Source organism: Malaclemys terrapin, chromosome 11 (genome assembly GCF_027887155.1).
Source record: "Malaclemys terrapin pileata isolate rMalTer1 chromosome 11, rMalTer1.hap1, whole genome shotgun sequence".
In the NCBI taxonomy this organism is placed as follows: Eukaryota; Metazoa; Chordata; order Testudines; family Emydidae; genus Malaclemys; species Malaclemys terrapin.
The window spans coordinates 4414345-4436644 of record NC_071515.1 but is presented as its reverse complement, the minus strand read 5'-3'; the positions used below and the strand labels follow the sequence as shown (position 1 = coordinate 4436644).

The window sequence follows — 22300 nt, the reverse complement described above, 5'->3', positions numbered from 1 at the left end:
CTTTTGAAAATGCTTAAAATTCTGGAGCCTATGGGATGGGTACTCCGAGGCCATGCAGTTGAAATGGTCTAGAGCAGTACTGGTACTGACGTAGGGCAATACTGCAACAGTTTGGAACATGAATTAGCATGGCTAGAGTGGGCACATAGAAGCATCTGTGCCTAAACCAGTTCTGTTCTTCTGGTTCCATTAGGAATAATTGTTTTCTAATACAGACAGAGTTTTAATGCAGTTATCGATAGCATGTTTACCTCTTTAAGATTGATATAGATCACTGGTTCTCAACCAGGGGCCTGGGGGCCCACAAGCAAGTTTCAGGGAGTCTGCCAAGCATGGCTGGCGTTAGACTCGCTAGGGCCCAGGGCAGAAAGCTGAAGCCCCATCACGCAGAACTGCAGCCTGGGGCCCCAAGCCCCACCACCCGGAGCTGAAGCCAAAGCCTGAGCAACTCGTGACGTTGGGCCCCAGGCAACTGCCCTACTTCTTACCCCTTAACGCCAGAGAAAAACCAGTTGTGGTACAGGAGAGCCGTGGAGTTCTTATAGCATGTTGCGGGGGAGCCTCAGGGCAAAAAAGGTTGAGAACCCCTGATATAGATCAGACAAATTAAGATTATATATTTTAAAGAATGATCCAGATCCTTAATGCTAGCTTTTACCATTTGCAGGGAGGTTTCATGCAGCTCTTGGAAGATTTTGTAATTAACTAGCCAACTAAGAGTTAATATTTTTTTTCTTTCTGAAGGAATATCCCCCAAGAAACTATTGAATGGAATGGTCTTATTTCCCCCTAAATAGTTTTATATTCATATGTATAATACCACTGGGGAAACAAATTGAATGAGTTATTGCTAATTAAATTTCCATCTTCTGGTGGACATACAGTATATCTTGTACTATGAGTCTCATTCCCTTTTTGTGTGACATCTATATACTATTCATTATATGGCATTGGTTTTACTGTAACATTCCCACCTCCTGAAATTGGGGATTAATTTAATTTGCCCAAATAGTATAACTAGAATGTGCTTGATACCTTTGTGACCTTGAATTCTTTATTTCACTAACAAGAAAGCAATAATTGATGGGTTTTCCGCAATGATGAGGAAAAGGTTAAGCAATATGAACATTAAAATAGATTTTAGTTGAATTAAACTTTAATAAAATTGTTCATGGAACTGACTTAGGAAAAAATGCTTTCATTCCTAGAGCACTTGAGGTTTCAGTTTAGTTTGTTCTGGGCAATTTTCAATTAAACTGCTTATCCAGTCCTGACTATAACTGTATTTTCATGGCCTGCAAGGAAATTAATGACTGAAATACCCTCTCCAAAATCCTCATGAATAAGGGTCCCTATTAGACCTTAATGTACTTTATTCTGATGGTCATTGGTAATTAAAATTTGCATTTCACTAAACAGGCTGCATTTCCTCACCCAAAAGAAATGTCTGATTTCTAATCTCTCTGGAGTGTAAGTAAGCATCCCTAATATCCAACAGTATTCCCAGGCTACTAACCATACAGTTTGAAGAGCCAGATCTTTAGTCAGTGACTAGCAGCAGCTGAAGATCTAGCTCATAAATATTTACTAGTGAAGTTTGTGAGCAATGTCCTTGTTTGATAGAAAACTTGGTCTAATGGAGTCTTGTGGAAGAAACTTTATGCCGTAATATCCCTAATGTATTGCACCTAATTTCCTGTATTACTGTTAAAAGGGGAGCCTTCCTCAATGAATGATCATAAATCCAAATATTTGAGTTTTACACACACCGAGGGAGGTTTGACCCCTAAATTTTAAGACTTGAAGAATGAGAAACCCTTGAGATTTCCTGCCCTGACCCTGAGGCAATTGCGACTTCAGGCCAAGGAAAGCAGGATGTAGATATATTAGCTCATTAGTCTGAACCAAAATCTGTCCCTTAATAGACTTGGTTTAATGCACATGATTTTATTCACATTGAAACAAAATACAACTAATTATGTTCTTAGCATTGATACATGGCTCACAACTGCTTAACAAGATAGAATTGTGAATATGTTTTAAGTGGTTTGTGTAGACATTTAGTTATGCTTCTGTTGACTTCTTTCAGGGGTCTTTGGTTTGGCTTTTTTATGTATGTATAAAAGTGAAACGAAAACCTGAGCTCCTAGGATCTGAGTTCAGAGTTCTCTGCTGCTTTTGCTAAGCCTAGTTAACATAAAGAACACTTTAGAAACAAGGAAACTATATCTTGTCTCTATTTAAGAGTTTGTAAAACTAGATCAGATTCACAGGGAAATCTGAATTCTGGTCTTTGTCAGTAAGTACAGGTGGAATTTGTTTGAAAACCTTTTGTTTCAAAGTTTTCTTGTTATAGAAATCTTCATATTTGGATTTTGTATTATGGAAACCTTCATATTTGGATTTGGTGTTAGAGATTTTTTAATTTCTCACGAAAAGAAGCTGTTTTTCTTCCTGTGAAAGTTCCTTGAAATATCTGTAGGGGCACTCGTGGAACACCAAGAGAAAATTTGTAAATTCTACACATCTTGTATGGACGGTTGGTTCTTTCTCTTTTGGACAGGAAGTTTCCAAACAGTGGAGCAATGTCAGAACAATTATTACCATGTGAAACCTCCAAATCAGCAATTTTTCTCAGAGTTTTCGCCTGGAATGTTCTCCTCTAAGAATGTTTTACTGTGGTTTGTTCTGAGACTGATGAAAACTGCCCGAGGATCCTACCTTATCATTCTGGAAACCCCATAGGCTTGCTTTACCCTTAAGTGTTTTTTGTTGCAGAAAAACTTAAAATATCATCTTCTGGTTTTTTTAAGACACATGACCCTGGTTTCAGTCTTCTTCCACTGCAAATTCTCTTCAGTTTTCCCTAACAATTTCACAATGGGCCAAGTCCCACATCCAAGATCCCACAAGGTGAAATATTGTTGCATTATTGTGCAATAGTGATGCAGTGTACAAGGACTTGTCTCGGTTTCTCTCGTTACTCTGGTTGATGGTTGCTGAAGTTCCTGACTGGTGCTGTCATTGCTCAAAACCAAGGAATTTTAAACTTTTACACCTCAGTACCTATGTCTTCCTGATTGCCATCTTTGGGTTTTTTGTATTCTGATAGTTTTTGTTTCCTCTCATGCTCTTGACAGTCTGACTTGGAGTATGCCAGCGCCTATCCAGTGGTGAGGATGGTTTCAAGTTAGTGTGTGATAGAAATTGTGGGGAAAAAACACTAACGCTTATTGCTATATCTGGTCAATAGTAGAGAAGGAGACCCAAAAAGGCAAATGATCATGATGGCAGTGTTCTGGTCTCTGATGTGGATACCTGACTGCAAGGAATGAGACACATCCCACGGCTTCACTTAGCATTGTGACATTTGTCAGACTCAGCAAGGCAAAGGATTGAATAACAATCATGGAGAATGAACTAACTCCCACCTAAAGGTGTCGTCCCTTCAGGGCTGTGTGGAGACGCTTGCATTGCCACTACTTACATTGTACCTGCTTGGAGGAGAGATGGTTTCGTTCTCCAGTGCTCTGTGTGGTAACCTTCACAAATACTAATCTCACTATTTTCAAAATGTGTGTTTAATTGAGACGTGAACAGCAAACTTTTTCCTCTTTACTCCTGAGGGCGTTCTGCGCCTAAAAATTCTGCGCACAATATTTAAAATTCTGCAAGTTTTATTTGTCAACAAATAAATGCAGAGGCTCCAGCATGGCAGTGCAGAGCACAGGCCATTGGCTACACCCTGCAGCCTCCCCACCCCTGGGGCATGGAATCAGTGGTGAGGCTGCACCCGACCCTGACACAGCACAAGGCCTGGGCCTGCCCCAGAAAGGCTCTGGGTCCCTGCCCTTCTGCACCAAGTGTGGGTGGGCAGGCTGAACCAGGCAAGATCCAAGTGTGGAGGGGCTCAGTATGGGGGGGATCCAAGTGTGGGGTGAGTGGATTCTGTGTGGGACAATCTGGGTGCAGGCAGCTCAGTGGGGGGCCTAGGTGTGGGGGGATCTGAATGCACAGAGGCTCATTGGAGGGGTTCCAGGTGCAGGGGCAATGGGACACTGCAGGGGCTTCCAGATGAAAGTGGTTGGGGAGGACTGGTTGCTGGGGGAGTGGGGCCTGGGGGTCTGGGTGCAGCTAGTTGGGAGTCAGTGGTGTGGGGGTCTGGATGTGAGGGCTCAGGCTTGAGTGCAGGGAGTTCAGTGGGAGTGGTCTGGGTGCAAGTGTGGGGGTCCTGAGGCAGGGGGCCTGGGTACAGGGGGCTTCAGATGCAGAGGTTGAGGTTCAAGGAGATGGGGTTTGGGTATGGAGGGCAAGGGGGGGTTCTGAGTATACAGGGTGAGGCTCGGCAGGGGTGTCTGGGTATGGGAGATTAGGATGCATGGAGGTTGGGAAGATGGGGAGCAGATCCCTGTCCAGTGATCCCTCCCCCATAGCTGAGGAGTGATGGGGGCAGGAAGCAAGGGAGGATGCTGAGCTTCCTGCAGCAGGGGGAGGTTTCTGAGGGTGGGTCTGACACAGCCCCAGCCACTCCTTGTGCGGGAAGAGAGAGTCCCATCCTCTCCTGCCTCCAGCCCAGCTGGGACTAGCATCTGATCCCGGCTCAGGGTAGGAGTCAGTGGCTGGGGTGTCCCCAGCCCTGTGGTGATTTACCTCTCTGCCGACTGTTCCGGGTGCTGAAACAATGTACGTATGCAGCTAGGGAGTAGTGTGTGACTGCTCTTGCAGCTTCGCTTTGCTTACTTTCAGTCATTTTTCTGCAGGGAAGCAAAGCTATTGCGGGGGACATGAATTCTGCACACGCGCAGTGGCGCAAAATTCCCCCAGGAGTACCTCTTGGATATTTTCCCCTTTGTACAAAGAGCTGTCTTGGAAATCACTAAAATCTAGGTAGAAAAGCTGTTACCTATTAGAGTTGAATATTATATACAACTTTAATTTCTCATGTATTTCAAGCACCTTTTATTTTACATAACTCATTTCAAGTAGATCTGTTCTGGGAAACAGAAGATGAATAAATCTGCAGTACATTATATACCATGTCTGAATAGCCTTATCTTTGCTTGTGAAGATAAAATCAACATTCATAGTAACAGTATGTGTTAAAAATAATAATAATAAAGGACCATAAGATTGGGATCCTTAAATCTGGATTTAGATCACACGACAATGTTAATACTACTCCCTTGTGACTCTGTTGTGACAGAGCATAGGGTCTTGCTGTGCCTCCATAAAAGGCAAAGTACAAAAAGATCTTTTTTAAAAGCTGCTGAATGAAGAGCAGTTCCACTTTATTTGAACTGAGCATCATTTCTACCTCCCTCTAGCTGGCTGTTGTGAATCGGTGCTTCAGGCCTCCACATCAGAACTTGAAAACAAGCTCTTGTGGGCAATTTCATTGAAGGCTGTATTTTTCTCTCCTTTTCTGCATTCCCTACCCCTATTTCAAATTAAGAATTTGTTCACCCAGTATATTCTATTTCCTTGGTCAGTGGCCTATATTCAGATACAGTTCTAACACTTACTATGCTAAGTTTTTGCATGGATCTATTGGTGTAGTATGTATATATGGCAGAAGGGTCTATTCATTGATTTAATCCAGCAGGCATGAATGGTTTTAACTGCAGCTATTAATGTTAGCTGCATGATTATCATTCTTTAATCATTTTAAATCATAAACTAGTAATTTGAATCTGGTGTGATTCTGTTTTCTATATCCTCACTGAGTGTGTACATTGAAGCATGCTTTGTAGATTTGTAGGAATACAAGACTTGGTTTTTGCATGTAGATCTGCATGTAAGACAGGGGGAAGATAGAAATACAAGAATTCATTGATCTTTTCACTGGGTATTCTTACTCTTACTACAGGCTGGATTAGAGAATGAGAGGACCAAAAAGAAGAACTCCAAAGCAGTATGTATTTAGAGATTGTTTTCCTCTGAGAGGGCTATGATGGGGCTGGAGAGAACTTGCAAAAATGTTGGCCATAGGATTATGGCCAGATTGGGCCAAATAGTTTTCATTTATACTGAGAAATCAGCCTAATGCCAAGAATCTTTGTGGTTGTGGGTGCATAAAAGGCACTAGGTATCAGTTGCTTATTACAAAATGCAGTTCAGCCCAAATGATTATACAGCGGTACTGCTCAGAGGATTTTTTTCAAGATACTCTGTATCTTCATATATTACATTAGTTAGTAGAAAGATGTAGGGAAAAAATGGTAGCGGCTAGTGTGACTGGTAACTAAGGTTGTATTTTTTTCCATGAGGCAGGAGGAGGGAGAATGTCATTTAAAGTAGCAAACCTGTAAATGTAATGGGTCAACATTCAATTAACAAGCACATGTAAGTAGCTAATAATTGAACAATGCTTTAAGATTCTAGGACTGCTTCATTAAATAAAACAATTTTTACAGGCTATTTTTTAACACATTGGAGCTTTACACTGGAAAATTTTCAAATCTCAGAGTAGTCTGTGTTTAAAAAACAGTCCCCCATAAACATCCACAGAACTGACTTCTGAAACTTTTACTAAGGAAAAGGAGTTTGATTGCTTCCAGGAATGCAGACTTGGTTTTGCTTAATGTAATGCGAAACTTTTAAGTGTAATTTAAGCAATGTTTGCAAACTGGGGAGGAGGTTATCAGATGTAAATGCCTGCACCAAACTAGGGACTACTTTTCTTGCTGCATTGATTTCGTGCCAAAGACATTTCAATCACCTGTTTTTTTTCCTAGAGAAGGTTATTGCAAAATCAATCTTTATGTAACTTCTATAGGGCCACCTACATGTAGGCTTTCTTTTGTCATCAATTGGAATATTGCATTTAGTACCAAATATGTTGCCAAATAATACAGTAAATACCCTGAAGGTGGAAATGTGACAAATATTTACTCATTTTGTCTGTCTGCCACAACTTTGTTCATAGTAACTCTCATAATGAATGCAACAGTTCAGGGCAACTGTCCCTGCATTTCCCCTCAGTGGTTCAGCAAGTGCACCAACTCTCATGTTTCAGCTCCCCAGCTGTTGCATTTCTGGGTGGAGAGCTGTATGTCTCTCCTTTCTGATCAGGGTATTCACAGGCTGCTGAGTTCCCTGCCTTCACTGTGTATTTCCCACGGTGCCTAAACAGACCTGTTTGCTGTCTCTTCAGAGACAGGAGAGTGACTGCTACAGATATAAATAACCACTCAGTTCTTTCTAAGCAAGCCTACTTTATTCTTAAGATAAAAGCACCACAGAGAAAATATTTTAAAAACAAAAGAACTTTACACGGATGTTTATAAGCTTATCAGAGTCCCAACCCTACCATGGATTCTGGCAGGAGTTCTTCAACCCTCCACTTTAGGTAGGGTGACCAGATAGCAAGTGTGAAAAATTGGGACAGGGGTTGGGGGGTAATAGGTGCCTATATAAGACAAAGTTCTATACATCGAGACTGTCCCTATAAAATCAGGACACCTGGGGAGTCATTGTGGTTACAAGTTTATTACAGCTTCAGATCAGAACAGGCACGGGGTCTTATGTGGCCTCAGTAGGCCAAGTCCTTCCAATCCTTCCCTAAGGATTGTGACCCTCCATGGACCAGAGCTTCTGTCAGTTTGCTGCATCAGGAAGAAGGCCCTGGATCACTTTAAAACCAGGCTATTAATCCAAACATCGTTTCTTGCTCTGTTGGTCCCTGGCAAATCCAGTTTGAACTAGTACATGCGCATCTCCTCAGAGGGATGGCTTCTAAGGTTGATAAAGGAAGAAATTCATTAGCATCCCTGTCCCTACTGGAGAGAGTACATACAGTGCCACAACATGTACACAATTGCATTTTAATATAGCGTACCCCAAGATATTAACCCTAATTCAGTAAGGTTTAATTTAATTCAACAAAGTTTATCGTAATTCCATATGGTTTGTTCACTAATTTACAGGATATTGTTAATCTCTCGTAATGCCGTCTAAAGTTAAGAAATCTGTGTAGTATGAAGACCCTAATCACATCCACATTAATCAGGTTTTTCTCTGTGCATACACAAGTAGAAAGGCCAACAGAAAGCTGGAACACTTCAAAGATTTTGTTCACAGCAAATGGTCACGTTTTCTAGGAAATCCATGATGACTCAAAAAAATAGCCTCCCCAATTGCTACGGTAATATCTTAGTCCACTGTACTGTATAAATTCAATTAACTATTAACAGCACTAGTGTTCACTAAGGATTTTTATTTCTAAGCTGATATAGAAGATAGTCTGATTAAAAGTGAGTTTCTTTTGTTACATTTCATTGTACTTTGAAAGAAGCATTTTCAGTTTTTTTTCCACATACATTTATTGGAGAGAATATGCAACATGTATGTTGCCAGGGGACTGTTTGAAATGTGTAGTTTGTGATTAGAAATTCAATCATTGGTAATCCTGCTAGATGAATGCAAATGTTTAGGCACTGGTGCATATTGGCATAGATTTATTAAATGCTTTCATTACCAATGCTGTTTTTGAGGGGATTTATCATTTTAATTTGCTTCAGTCTGTAATTTGGCATACACCTCTTCAGTCAGTATGCAGTTGCATTTTGTTTAAAAACAGATTCAGATTGGCTTGTCCAATGTTCCTTTTAGTGATGCGTTAAAAATACATAGAGAATATTTGTAATAAAAGTAAAACCTGTCAATAACAATTTTAGGCATTGAGAGAGACAAGGTGGGTGAGATACCATAACTTTTTATTGGACCAACTTCTGTTGGTGGAAGGTACAAGCTTTTGAGCTACAGAGAGCTCTTCTGGTCTGGGCTTTTTGAGCTCTGTGTAGCTCAAAAGCTGCTTGCAACCACCAGAAGTAGGTCCAATAAAATATATTATCTCACCTACCTTCTGTTTCTCTCATCTGTGACCAACATGACTACAACACTATTGTAAATTTTTTTTAGGGATTGTTAGTTTTCTGGCTATTATAATAGGGCCTCATAATGCTTTGCAAGTAGTAGAACTATCAGGGACACTGCGATTTTAATGGCTGTTAGCACAGGTGATCTTGGCTAGAAGATGACAGTACACATTTCATGGTGTCTGCATATTAAAAAGAGGACTTAGCCCTGTGTTCTATGATGTAGTGGACTAACATTTGGGTCCTGAAGAGAACCATATCCATGTCAAGAGGGGAGATTGCTGAGAGGTGTGATGTTTGAGCATAGAGAGAGGTGAATCCAGGAGGTTTGGGGCAGATTCTGATCTTCCAATATCTGAAGGGCTGTGTAGAATCCTGGGATATGGCAGATGGTCATGTCTGGATAGATGCATGAGGTAAATAAAAATGAGGGAAACCAAATGCAAGAGATGTTGTGCAGTATAATTTGTGTTTAGAAAGCTACATTAGTGTATTTAGTCTACAATACCAATGTGAAATGAAGAGCTTAGGTAAGCAAGGAAATTATTTTCCCTTTCCCTTCAGTAGTCTGAAGTGAAATCATCCTTTTTCACTTCCTAAGGAGTCTGAAAAGACTGAGACTTTTAAATACATTCTGCTGCTGTACTGTTTTTACGAAAATTTGAGGTGAAAACAGGGACATCTTTCACTGGGTTACAGGTATTGCTGGCAGACAAAACTGTCAAGTGTTCGATGAGCTGTCTGAAGTCACAATGATCCCTGGGGAACCACAATGACTGTCCCTGGTGTATTTGTGGAAAAAGCACCATCTGTGGCTTAGCTCTGCATAAATGATGACTTTCCCTGAGATCTCTTTTGGTTTCATTTAAGTTTTTTTTCCTCTCATTTTTCTTTCATGACAGACCAATGGTTATGATGAAGACATGTATGGATCATCCCAGAGTAGAAAATCTAGCAGGGTTAGTAGAGAATTTCTAAAAAATCTGTCACTCAAGTTCATGGAATTAACAGGAAGCTTTTCCAGAAATTAACCGTCTCCTTTACTGAGGGCTTTTCCTAAAGCAAAATAGCAGATGCTCTTTTTTTGGTCCCTGCTTTGGAAGGCATTTTCCCCCAGACTTCCATATTACAACTGGTGCAGTTCGCTAGGCATCTGCTCCTAGTCCTACCAAGTCCATAAAAAACAAAACAAAAAAGTGAACCACAAGATTCACCAAGGGCAAGTCATGCCTGACCAAGCTAATTGCTTTCTATGATGGTAGCTGGCTCTGTGGATATGGGGAAAGCGGTGGACGTGATATACCTTGACTTTAGCAGAGCTTTTGATTTGGTCTCCTACAGTATTCTTGCCAGCAAGTTAAAGTATGGGCTGGATGAATAGACTATAAGGTGAATAGAAAGCTGGCTAGATCGTCAGGCTCAATGGGTAGCGCTCAACAGCTGAATGTCTAGTTGGCAGCCGGTATCAAGCAGAGTGCCCCAGGGGTGAGTCCTGGAGCTGGTTTTGTTGAACATCTTCATTAATGATCTGGATGATGCGATGGATTGCACCCTCAGCAAGATCGCGGATAACACTAAGCTGGGGGGAGGGGTAGATACGCTGGAGGGTAGGGATAGGGTCCAGAGTAACCTAGACAAATTGGAGGATTGGGCCAAAAGAAATCTGATGAGGTTCAACAAGGAAAAGTGCAGAGTCCTGCACTTAGGATGGAAGAATCCCATGTACTGCTACAGGCTGGGGACTAACCAGCTAAGTAGCACTTCTGCAGAAAAGGACCTGAGGATTACATTGGACAAGAAGCTGGATATGAGTCAACAGTGTACCCTTGTTGCCAAGAAGGCTAACGGCATATTGGGCTGCATTAGTAGAAGCATTGCCAACAGATCAAGCAAAGTGATTATTCCCCTTTATTCGGCCCTGGTGAGGCCACATCTGGAGTATTGCAGCTATTTTTGGGCCCCCACTACAGAAGGCATGTGGTCAAATTGGAGAGAGTCCAGCGGAGGGCAAAGAAAATGATTAGGGGGCTGGGGCACATGACTTATGAGGAGAGGCTGAGGGACTTTAGTCTGCAGAAGAGAAGAGTGAGGGGGGATTTGATAGCAGCCTTTAACTACCTGAAGGGGGGGTCCAAAGAGGATGGAGCTAGGCTGTTCTCAGTGGTGGCAGATAACAGAACAAGGAGCAGTGGTTGCAAGTTGCTGTGGGGGAGGTCTAGATTGGATATTAGGGAAAACTATTTCACTAGGAGGGTGGTGAAGCACTGGAATGGGTTACCTAGGGAGGTGGTGGAATCTCCATCCTCAGAGGTTTTTAAGGCCTGGCTTGACAAAGGCTTGGCTGGGATGATTTAATTGGGGTTGGTCCTGCTTAGAGCAGGGGGGTGGACTAGATGACATCCTGAGGTCTCTTCCAACCCTAATCTTCTATGATTTTACGATTCTAAGAGGCCGTGAGTGGGAAGGAAAAAGACTGGGCCTGAGAAAATTCAAGTAGGATTTGGGGGCCGGTAGCAGGGTGGCTACCCCACTCCTGCTGGGAAGAGCTTAACACAGCTCTGGCAGAGAGCTGCAGCTCTAAAAACCCTGGCTGACTGGGGGAAGTGGCTGCAGCTGGGCCACGCCCCAATCAGGCTTCAGCTGGCCTATATAAGAGGCTGGGAGCCAGGAGCTCAGTAGAGTCTCTCTCTGCCTTCAGAGAGAGAAGGGCCTGGCTGCAGGGAGCTAGACAGGGTACCTGTAGTGGAGCAGGGCTGGGGAAAGGCTGAGGAGCTGGAAAGCCTCAGGCTGAGGTCTAGTGTTAGGCCAGGAAGTACTAGGGGTTGCGGAGGGCAGCCCAGAGAGAGGCCAAGGCAGCAGGCCCAAACCCAACCTTGCCTGTGATGAGTAGGCTGATACTGCAGTCTGCCCCAGAGAGTGGGGCTAGATGGTGACTGGCAGTAGCCTGATACTGAGGCGAGGAGGGGTTAGTGGGTGGGGGTTCCCCTGGGAGGGGAGACCTAGCGTGTGTGGGTACTGCCAGGGGGTCCTGGGAGGGACACAGGAGCCAAGAAGGAGAGAACGAGTCGGATCACTGGCCTGCAGAGGGCACTCCAGAGGCTGGTGAGCTAATTCCCTGGATGACCAGTAGAAGGCACCGCAGGGGTGAGTCCGGCCCTCTTACAGGGCCAGAATATAGTTCTTTGAAAACTAATTGGGTAAAAAAAAAAAGAAAGTCAAGATATGGCGAAAAATATTTTTGACAGTGGAAATCTAGCTTGGATTTGTGTTTCTGGTGCTCTTTCATGCATCCTTTATAGAGATTTGATTGCCATTGGAATGTGGGCGTGAAATATCTAACAGAATCTGTACAATCAGTTCACTTTTATAAGTTTCCCCAGTGTAAACATTTTTAAAACCCCGAGCCTAACATAGAAAGATTAGTTCATTTGTTAAATTGTGAACACCTAAAAGGGATGTATTCTATTGATCTCTATCTGAACATGGTGTTTTTCGTAAATACAACCATAAGACAACAGTTTTGCATACAAGCAAATATCTGAACTTTCCATAGAGTTTTAAACTACATATCAAATAGTATTACTAAAGTATTTGTAAATATTGTTTCACAAACATAGTGTGACAGCTAAGATACAAGGTGTGATTCAATGTGATGGTGATAACCCTGTTAGATGGAGCAGAAACATAGCCATTAAAACAGCTGAGGAGAGAACTAAACACTCAATGTCAAAAGTTAGTGTATGCTTAACATCCCTTGGTTTGATTCCCTCAAAAATGAGGCTAATACTTAGATGATCCCAGCATGTTGCAGTCTTGTACCAGCCGAGAACAAGATGACTATAATGGTGGGGTCATGTCCAACGTGCAGAAGGTACACTTCTACGGATGGTTTACAGAGCTGAGGTTGAAGGAAGCATGAGGTCAGCCACAAAAGAGGTTGGAAGATGCAATTTTCAGGGATTTAAGAAGCCTAACCTCCCATACTGATCCTTCATGAAGGACGAAGTCTTGCAAGGAACCATTTGAGATGGAAGTCCATTCTGTGCATCACCACAGCTACATTATAGCCATGTGAATATGATATTGCTTATTAAAAGTAGAAAAACTATGTTAAACAGTACGGCTGCACAATTAAGTCAGGAAAAAATTAATTTAATCATTAATTAAGCCACTTTGTCCATGTATGGATCACTTGTGTTCAGTGGATTGCAGTTTTAGAACAAGTGCTCTAGACCAGGGGTCTCAAACATGTGGCCCATGGAGTTATTTGGCAGCACTTGGCCTTTTTTTTTTTTCTCCACCGGCAGTCTCAACCCCCCCCCCCCCCCCAAGGTGTCCCGATATTTTCTTCCTCTCATCTGGTCACCGTAGAAATGAGTAAGTGCAGTAGACTTCATGTAGCTACACCCATTATATGCATAAGGAGGCATACAGTGATCAGAACTTAAGACAACGAGCTATGTGGAGATATGCAGCAAGTCTCAATGGAAAAAACATAAAATTGAAGATCTACTGTAGTTGCGATAAATTGTAGCTGTGTACATTATGCCTGCCTTAAATTTGCAGTAATTAGCTGAAATTGCAACAAAAAGACAACATGAACAAGGATATTTTTTGTTGTCTACATAGTTTAAGAAGTTTAAGTATTGCCAATCTCGCTGAACTGTTTGACAAAAGGAAACGTTGTACAGTCTTTTCAGAGGACTTGTTGCTCTTTTGACTTGTGCCAGCATCTCTGATAAATGATGTTCTTGTTCTTTAATGACATACTCTAGAGCTCCAACTACAGCGGGGAGAGCAGAAAATCTACAAAGAAGTCATCCAGGGAGGAGAAGTCGGTTGGTTTCTATTTAAATATTTAAATGATTTCTGTGGAAACTGCAGGGTTTGTAGCATGGAGTTTATGTAGCGCATAATTACAATCCCGTTATTCACTCCTTGATGTCTTCATTACTAACAGTAATTCAGTTTAATCACTATCTGAAGGGAGAGTAAGGTTTAGGGGAACAGTAACATAGTTGAGCTGTCTTTATAGAGCATAACAAACTCCATCTCCAACATTATTCCGTCTGTCTTGCTAGCATTCAGCTAATGTAATATGTACGCCAATATTGCAACTATATTTCTAAAATCACATTTTTAATTGCAACATGTAATATGTGGTATAGAGTGTGGTGATATTTAATTTCATACCTTGAGATTACATCAGTGCATCACAAAACGGTGAACCATTTAAACATGGACCATAGCTATTGTGATATCACTAGATGTGCTGATTTTGAAATCTCAATGGGTATGAAAGTAATTTGTTTCCCAGCTATAACTAAGCTCAGCGGAGAACTCCCAAACCCTGTCTCATGAAAACCTTTTTAGCTATCTTATCAGAAGAATTGTAGTTAAATTGGGAAGAGATGGATTTAAGCTTTTTCTATAGGATAAAGATTTATCCAACGATACAAACATCTCCATATCTAGTGATTTATCCATCGAGCTGCCTATATTCTCCAATGTCAGAGGTCTAAACAATATTGAAAATAAAGCATATGTCTTCATGTCACACTACCTCTGACATTGAACAAGTCACATAACTTCAACTCCCTCCTTTGTAAAATGGGAGTAATACTTACCTATCTCATAGTGACAGTGTGAGGATTAGTGAAGGTTTGCGAGGAAGCTTTAAAGATAGATATCACTGAAAAGTGATTATTACTGAGAATAGAGCGTCATGTATCTTGACTGAAGTATCATGAGGAGGAAGGGGGTTGTAACACAAGACCTTTGGGGTAGGGAAGAGAAGAAAGAGGAATAGTTTTCTAGGAACAAACATCCTCTCTTTGAATCATACCTGGGTCTCATTTTTGAGACTTGCATTACAGAAAGGCTTTGAAGGGGTCACTACAAATTCACTCTTTACTATGAGACTAGTTGCAGTGGTTTTGTATGCGTACAGAACTGTCATCTTAAGTAAACAGCCTGTTGGGTAAGCAACTGTAGTGTCACCCTTGTTTGTAAGTGGCCTACGGAACTCTGGTGAATTATGGAGGTTGCATCTATTCCTCTGTGCAGGATTTTTACCACCTTTCCCCTTTTGGATTGCTCCTGGCAACTGGTTGTAACTTCACACACAGTTAGTCCTATTGTGTGGAAACAAGAAGAAAGATCTGCAAGAAGTCTTCATAGTGACTGCACTTGCTTGGATCCATTAGCTTCTTCATAAGATGTACCTGTATCTCCCTTAGAACCATACAGATTTACATCCTACCCGTATGTTTAAAACAGAGAACGGGTTTTAATTTGCAAATGTGTTGTTTGTGCATGCAAAGCACCAAGCGGTTTAATTCTTAACATGACTTAACCATAATATTGTATGTTATTGTATGCTACAGTACAAGTATATAATACATCTCATTTTTCCTAAAGCTTTTGGGAAACTAATAGTCCTATTAAGTGTTGTAAACTGCCTTTCCACTACTTGAAGGCCTGGACCTGGCATGCCTTATTTGCCTGCTCTATCCCCAGATATTTATAAAAGACAACACAGACTGCTGGAGGCAAACCCTTGTGCTCTACCAGAGGGTCACCCCACCTCAAAAGCTGCCTAAAAGATATAAAACAACATTTGAGTGTTTGGAGTGAGTCTCACTTCATCTCTTGCAAGTCTTTACTAGAGTTTCCTACAGCTTCTGTCAGTATCACAGAGATCCTTCATCCATAGCCTACTTTAAAGATGGCTGTTGGTATTTTTCCCCGTGTCTGTCTAGAAATTACATTAAAATCACCCCATCTAACTAGTTGGGCCAGCCAGATGCAGAACTAAACAGATGCAAGCTAGCTACTGGAATTGAAGCTGCTGGAATGACACAAACGGAAGATACTTCATTTGAGTGGCCTAGGCCTGCACTTTTTTTTTTGTGTGCTTCTCATTGTCGCACCTGATCTGACAGTGGGTTGTTCCTGCTTCTGTTAGCTATGGCATATCAGGAAAAAGGCTTGGCTTCTCGCACTCTGGATGCTCCACAGACCACTCAGGTGGTCTTCTGACACCCTTTATTTTTTTGCTCTATATTGTAGAGCACCCAGCCTTCCAAATAACTCTTTGGGGTTAGAGTTTGGCAGGATTTTACTTCCTAGTTTTACTAGGTTTCTTGTTTAACTGAGTGGGAACAGGCCTTTTGTTAAATCTGGTTTGTTGCAGCCTATCTTGGTTCTCTATTCTACATTCTGCGGCTGTCAGGGTCTCTCCTGTTCTCAGCATGGAAGGTTGGAGGTGCTGATAATCAGCCTAAATCCAGAAAAAGCAAATAATTTTGTCTTTATAAAAACTCACCTTCATCTTAATAAGAATTCCAAGCCGAAGAATGCAATCCCTTCTCTTCTCTCCTTGATCTCCCCCATTCCCATTTGACTCCCAAGTCTGAAGCTATGGAAAAATAATTCTAGGAAAAGCTGTTGCTGGCAGATTTCGATCAGTGACGCACAAAATAGTGTAGCTTGTTTGTTACTGAAATTTGTTCTAAAAATCTGAAATACGATCTATTTATGATAGCTAAATGAGAGGTGCCTCTGCTGTTTTGTATGCATTGGTAATTCCTCTGCACAAGGACAAGACAAGGTGATAAATGGTATTCATAGATTTTTGGCTAGGCTTCAGAGCTTTTAAGCATTAAACTGGAGGATATAGTGGATGAGAGTAATATGTTCTTTCATGTGAGGTCAAATTTTCAAGTGTCTAAGTGCTTACGTGCCTGAGGGCTTGTCTATACTTAAAATGCCACAGCTGCACCACTGTAGTGCTTCAGCGTAGACGCTACCTATGCCAATGGGAGGGGGTGCCTATTGGTGTAGGTACTTCACCTCTGTGAGAGATGGTAGCTAGGTCAATTGAAAAAATTTTCTGTCCACCGAGTGCGGTCTACTCTGGGGGTTAGGTCAGCTTAACTCCCGGGACCGAAGCCAAAGGCCAACCCCGCCGCCCGGGTCTGAAGCCGAAAGCTGAGGGCTTCAGCCCTGGGTGGTAGGGCTCAGGTTACAGCCCTCCTGCCCCCCACCCCCCAGCCCAAGACTAAAGCCTTTCAGGGTTGGTCCCCTGCCCAGGGCAGCAGGGCTTGGGCGGGCTCAGGCTTCGTTCCCCACTCCTGGGGTCGTGTAGTAATTTTTGTTTTCAGAAGAGGGTCTTGGTGCAATGAAGTTTGAGAACCACTGTCCTAATTTAAAAGAATTAATACGGAATTTGACAATTCTTTCACATTAAGCAGAGTTCTCGGGTTTTTCTTCCTGTTGAAACAGGGTTCCTACTACTGTGACCTTGGTTTTCGCAACAGTGACTTTACTTCCAAATCCCTACCTTCTTCCCAAAATGGAAATATGGTCTGTCGCTGTCTGTTTCCCTCTAACCTTGACTTTTTTTGTTTTGAGTTCACCTGGACAATACAACCTCCTGTATTCACACAAATAATGATAGGACCTTGGAGCGAAGTAATGACTCTTTTGTCGATCTGGTTGCCAGGAGTGTCTAGGTCTTGTGTTTTATTACAAATTTTCTTTGTACATTTTTCAATTTATGTCTGGAATGGGAAACAGAGATCTGTTTAAGACAGGTCATGATGTTGATCTGTGCCTCTCCTTTTCCTGCAATTGTTTTATTTTGCTTTTGACAGTTGTCATAAATTTTGTCTTGGAAAAGACTGCAAAATCCCCATTAAATATTAGTAGTTTATCTTAGCTGCGATCACGTCTCTGCTCACCTTGCCAGTCTATTTCCTGTTGGCACATGTGAGATAAAGCTGCAACCCTCCCCCATCCCACTCTGTGTAATTTACAAGGCAAATGATTCCTGTACTAGTGCAAGAAAATCACTAAGCATAAAGCCTTAAAATGCTCTTGGAGGTTGAATTGTCCTCTCTGCATGCACGCAAAGTACAGTGTGTCTGGCAGGTTGAGGGTGCTGTTAATGTATATACAGCACCGTATTGTGCCTTGTGTAGTTTTGCTGTTTCTGCACTCTGAACTTAACTCTCACCTCCTGGGAATGTGTATTACTAACAGTAATGTCTTTTGTGAATGCACCCCGTTTCTTTTATTTTATGGTATCAAGTCTTATAATGTATGCAAAATTGTCCATCCGGAGTCGGAATAATTAGATTTTGTCGCTTTCTGTTCAATAATAAAATAGGTCACAGACGGTTCAAAAGTGTCTTGAGTATTTTAAAAATCTACCCTCATAATTTTCCTGTCTCTGTAGGTATTGTACCAAAGTTACTTATGTTTTTGAATTGTTGGCTTTGACTGAAACCAGAATGGTCATAAGCTCTCCTTCTGACTGCTGTACATATAGGCAAGGCTAAGATTTTGTCATGGATATTTTTAGTAAAAGTCAGGGACAGGTCATGGGCAATAAAGAAAAATTCATGGAAGCCCGTGACCTGTCCCTGACTTTTACTAAAATATCTCTGACAAAATGGGGAGTCTCTCGGTAGCAGTGGGGCCCGGCTGGGAGCTCCAGGGGCCCACACCACCCATGGGGGCTCAAAGTTCCAGGGTCCCCCTTTCCCCTCGGCTTGGAGCTATGGGGTCCCACCCGATGGTTGGGGGCAGTGGGGTCCCCGTTGATGCCTGAGATGGCCGGGAGCTGCGGGGCCCTGCCACCTCAGCAGGTGGGGGTACCCTGCATTTCCTGGCCCCTGCTGGCGGCAGCAGGACCCTGCAGCTCCCAGCTGCGTGCGGGCTGAAGTCATGTTTTGGAAGGCACGGATTCTGTGACTTCGGTGACCTCCATGACAAAATCCTCGCCTTACATAGAGGTCTTTCTCTTAGACAGTAGGAGAGGATTAGTGACTAAAATAAGTTATTCAGTTTTGCTTCTGCACTCTCTGATATCCTCCCTTCCTGTAGGAAACATGCATATGTCTACTTTATACTTAGTCTTTGTTTGGACTTGAACTTTCAGGTTTTTAAGCACAGATGGTTAATACAGTTTTGTAACACTGTGTACAATATCTGTACACTCCGCTTCCTTCCATTATAGCATATCAATTTTAATAGCATGATTAGGTTTGACCAGGATGATTAATCCCAATATGAACACTTTTTGCTGTTATCCATTGTTATATAAAAAAGGTTTGTGCTTGTCTTCCCCAGCCCTCCTTGCTGTACAGTGATGTTCTGCCTGCCAGAAGTTACAGGGTTTGTTGTGCTTTGTCATTTTAACCGCAAATGCAGAAGCTGTGCACTCACCCATGCACATGTTGTCTTTTGCCTTTGCAGTGTGTCGAGACCATCTTGTTGGTCCAATTTATTTATATTGTACTATATTGTCATTTTAGTATATGATCCTTTTGAATGGAATGCACATAGGCCCATGGTGCATCTGTCAACTCTGTTTGCTGGTCCTACATTTTACTCCCATTGGAATTCTGCAACAGTTGCTTATGGATCCGTAACACTTCTGCAGATTTCTAATTGGAGTAAGACATTACTGTCTTCATTTTGGGGTATGATGTAGGACACTGAAATATGGACTAGAAAGAGGCAACATCAATCCTGACCTATACAAAGTGGCAAAAATGTGTCTTGTTTGAAAACAAAATATACCGTGTAATGTTTCTTGCAGAATACATTCCCACTGTTCTCCTGTGTTAGCTGCACACTCAGTTTAACTTAATTCTCAAGTCTTTACAGTGGTGATAGGCAACCCTACCCTGCATTTTCGGAGCCACATAACTAAGCCAGACATTGGTGTTCTAAAATGGAACCACATGGTAGCGGTTTAGAACATGCTTCCCCACCAACAGCTTCCTATTAATTCAGTAACTAATCTCTCTCTTTTTCAATTAAATTTACCAGGAATCCACTTTTCTCTTTTCCTTACCCTGTCCCAACCCAGAAATATTTGGTTTAGCACCACTAAAATTATAAGAATTGATGTTGTCACTTTATAGCAGGTAATTTTAAGTGTTAAAGTTGATAGTTGGAAAAAGAACTGTTAAGAATGCATGAATGTGTGAAGTTTCTGATGACTTTTTGATCTCTCATTTTAATTCTGCACGTGTTCTGTAGTGTTTCACAGCTCACTGGAGCTAAGAATTGGCGGATTCATTCTTCATTTGCATGCCATACGGGGTTTTACAGGAAATGCCCCTGTTGTTTCTGCACCTTTGTTCATTCTCCCCCCCCCCCCCCCCAATGTTTGTGCTGCACCTTGCTATCTTGTAATGCTCCAGATTAGAAACAAAACCAAAGTCTACCAGTTTTGTTCTGACTCTGTTTTTTAATTGTAGGCATCTCTGCATGATGAGAGCATTTACAGTGGGAATCGTCGATATAGTGCCTCTAGTTCTCGTGCTGTAAGATGTTTTCTGCATTTTTCTGCTGGGCCTGTCTTCAGTGTTTTCTTCTATGATAACCTGTTTTACTAGAGCGTAGTTTTATCTGTATCAATGGGCAGTATAAGATTACTGGCCAGATAGCTGCTGATGGAGAATTATGTAAACAAGACTGGGAGCATCACCTCTACAAAGTTCCCTCCGTGTAGATTCACTGGAGACGAATACTAAGTGTACTACCTGCAATTGTCATACTAAACTGTGCAGGGGTGTCACCTATTAGTTTCAGTATGACACAGTATAAGGGGTTCCCTTTTCTGGTGAAAGGAATCTTAGCTCTGCCTTTGAATTCATTTGCTGTTAACAAAATTCAAAGCATCAGCTGGAAAACCACATTTATGTAAGATCCCCCTTCTTCCCTGGGGCTCCATTTCACTTTTAAATAAACTGACTTCAGCTAGCTTAAAAATTCAGTACCCCCATGATACTATGTTTCCACTTAGAGTATGTGCAGACTTGTGACTTAGTCATGGTTTGGGGTTCATTCTCTTGTAACATGGTATTTAACACCAGGTGACTTAGGAGGATGATAGTCTCTAATACTTGCTAGGGTGAGACTGGAGAGCTCAAGGAATCATTTATGGGAGATGCTTCTACCCATTTAAAATGACAATTTATTAGCATTTAATGGTTGTTCACTGGCTTATTTAAATGAGTTAGGGGATGGGGTAGGGTGTCGTCCATTAACTAGTGGACAGGTTTCAAATATCAGCATTACTTAATGTCAATCGCAAAACACAAGCCAAAGATAAAGACACCCCTTCTCCTCTCAGACTGTGTCCCCATGTCAGGTTTGGAGCCATTTTGGTGCGGCGGTGTGAGGAAACTTATACTGCAATCGTGCCTGCTCTGAAAATATAAATAGAGACCTTCATTGTTCAGTGCTTCCCTTGTGAAAGTCTTAAACCTTCTGCATTATTTTCCACCAGTAATTAATGAAAAATAGATATTCTAATGCTCTCTTATGCATTCGAAGTGTTGTCCTGTTCTTAACTTAAAAAAATAAATTGAAATTGTCTCTGTAATTCTAACTCAGCTGATATTTTCACTTTATCCTCTACCAGTACATGACATTCTGTTGCAATCAAAAGATGACTTGCTAATAGAACTGTACATTTTATCAATATTATTCTGCCCTTCAAATTAATTTGCTTCTTGTTTTCATTTTGCTCTGTTGCAACATCCATTGATGGTAGGTTCCAGCAGCCTGTAATCCAATGGATTTGCCATCGGGACAATGCAGTCATGTTTGGTGGGTGGAGGTGTGTGTCATTTAGACAAATATCTCAAAGGATCATATCCTGCAGTCCTAATTTGGGCAAAACGCTCATTTACTGTGGGTTCTGAGCCTGAGAGCTATTTCTCCATCTTGTTGAGACACCGAGCATCGCGTTTTGAATGGAGAATGTTTAGGCTTGGAAGGATTAGATTTTTATCAGTAAATGTCAGTAAACTCAATTTCACCAACCACACAGGTGCAAAAATATTTCCATTGATGATTGAAATTTACAGATATACAAAATAAACTCTAGTAAGTTCTCATGCAGCATTTTTCTTATTTTGTCTATTTTGACCCATGGTATTGACAATTTGTGTTTTAATGGTTATAAAGCTTTAACTTTTTATATCTCAATGTCTATGGTCATTAAATAATTGTCTGGACCCCCAAAATTTCCCTCATCTGTGAACATTTAAATAGATAAAAATAAACATTGATGATACCCATGGAAATGTTTAAAAAAAAAAAAAAAAATTCTGCCAAGCCTAAGGATGTTGTACAAAGACACTAATGTCCATAGTATCATTCTCTTCTCCTCTCTACTGTGCCACAGATTCTGCATGCTGGTGAAGAATGCAATCTCTCCAGTTCTAGTGTAGTATGGTGCTTTGTAATCACAAGACAGTTGAAATATGAGGCCTTTGCCTCCAGACAGAGGTGAAAGTAAGCCAGTACGGTCCGGTATGGCGTACCGGCAAGAACGGGTACACAGCTGACCGTTCTGGCAGGGGACAGCTTCCCCAGGCCAGCCATTTAAAAAGGCC

At 41.7% G+C, this 22300-nt stretch overlaps 1 protein-coding gene across 40 annotated transcripts in view; it reads left to right on the top strand.

Annotated features, from left to right (window-relative positions):
• Positions 1-22300, top strand: part of LRRFIP1 (LRR binding FLII interacting protein 1) — a 193116-nt gene that overhangs the window by 119802 nt on the left and 51014 nt on the right. For 9 of the 40 annotated variants that reach the window (XM_054043454.1, XM_054043418.1, XM_054043426.1 and 6 more), the window contains 7 exons: positions 3141-3173; positions 5867-5911; positions 9779-9835; positions 13652-13714; positions 17163-17243; positions 19014-19058; positions 20153-20218. The exons of 8 other annotated variants lie outside the window; for them this stretch is intronic. In XM_054043454.1, coding sequence (XP_053899429.1) covers positions 3141-3173; positions 5867-5911; positions 9779-9835; positions 13652-13714; positions 17163-17243; positions 19014-19058; positions 20153-20218 — 390 coding nt within the window. The remainder of the gene's footprint in view (positions 1-3140; positions 3174-5866; positions 5912-9778; positions 9836-13651; positions 13715-17162; positions 17244-19013; positions 19059-20152; positions 20219-22300) is intronic. 23 more of the 40 variants (XM_054043456.1, XM_054043416.1, XM_054043436.1 and 20 more) reach the window with 12 other exon arrangements.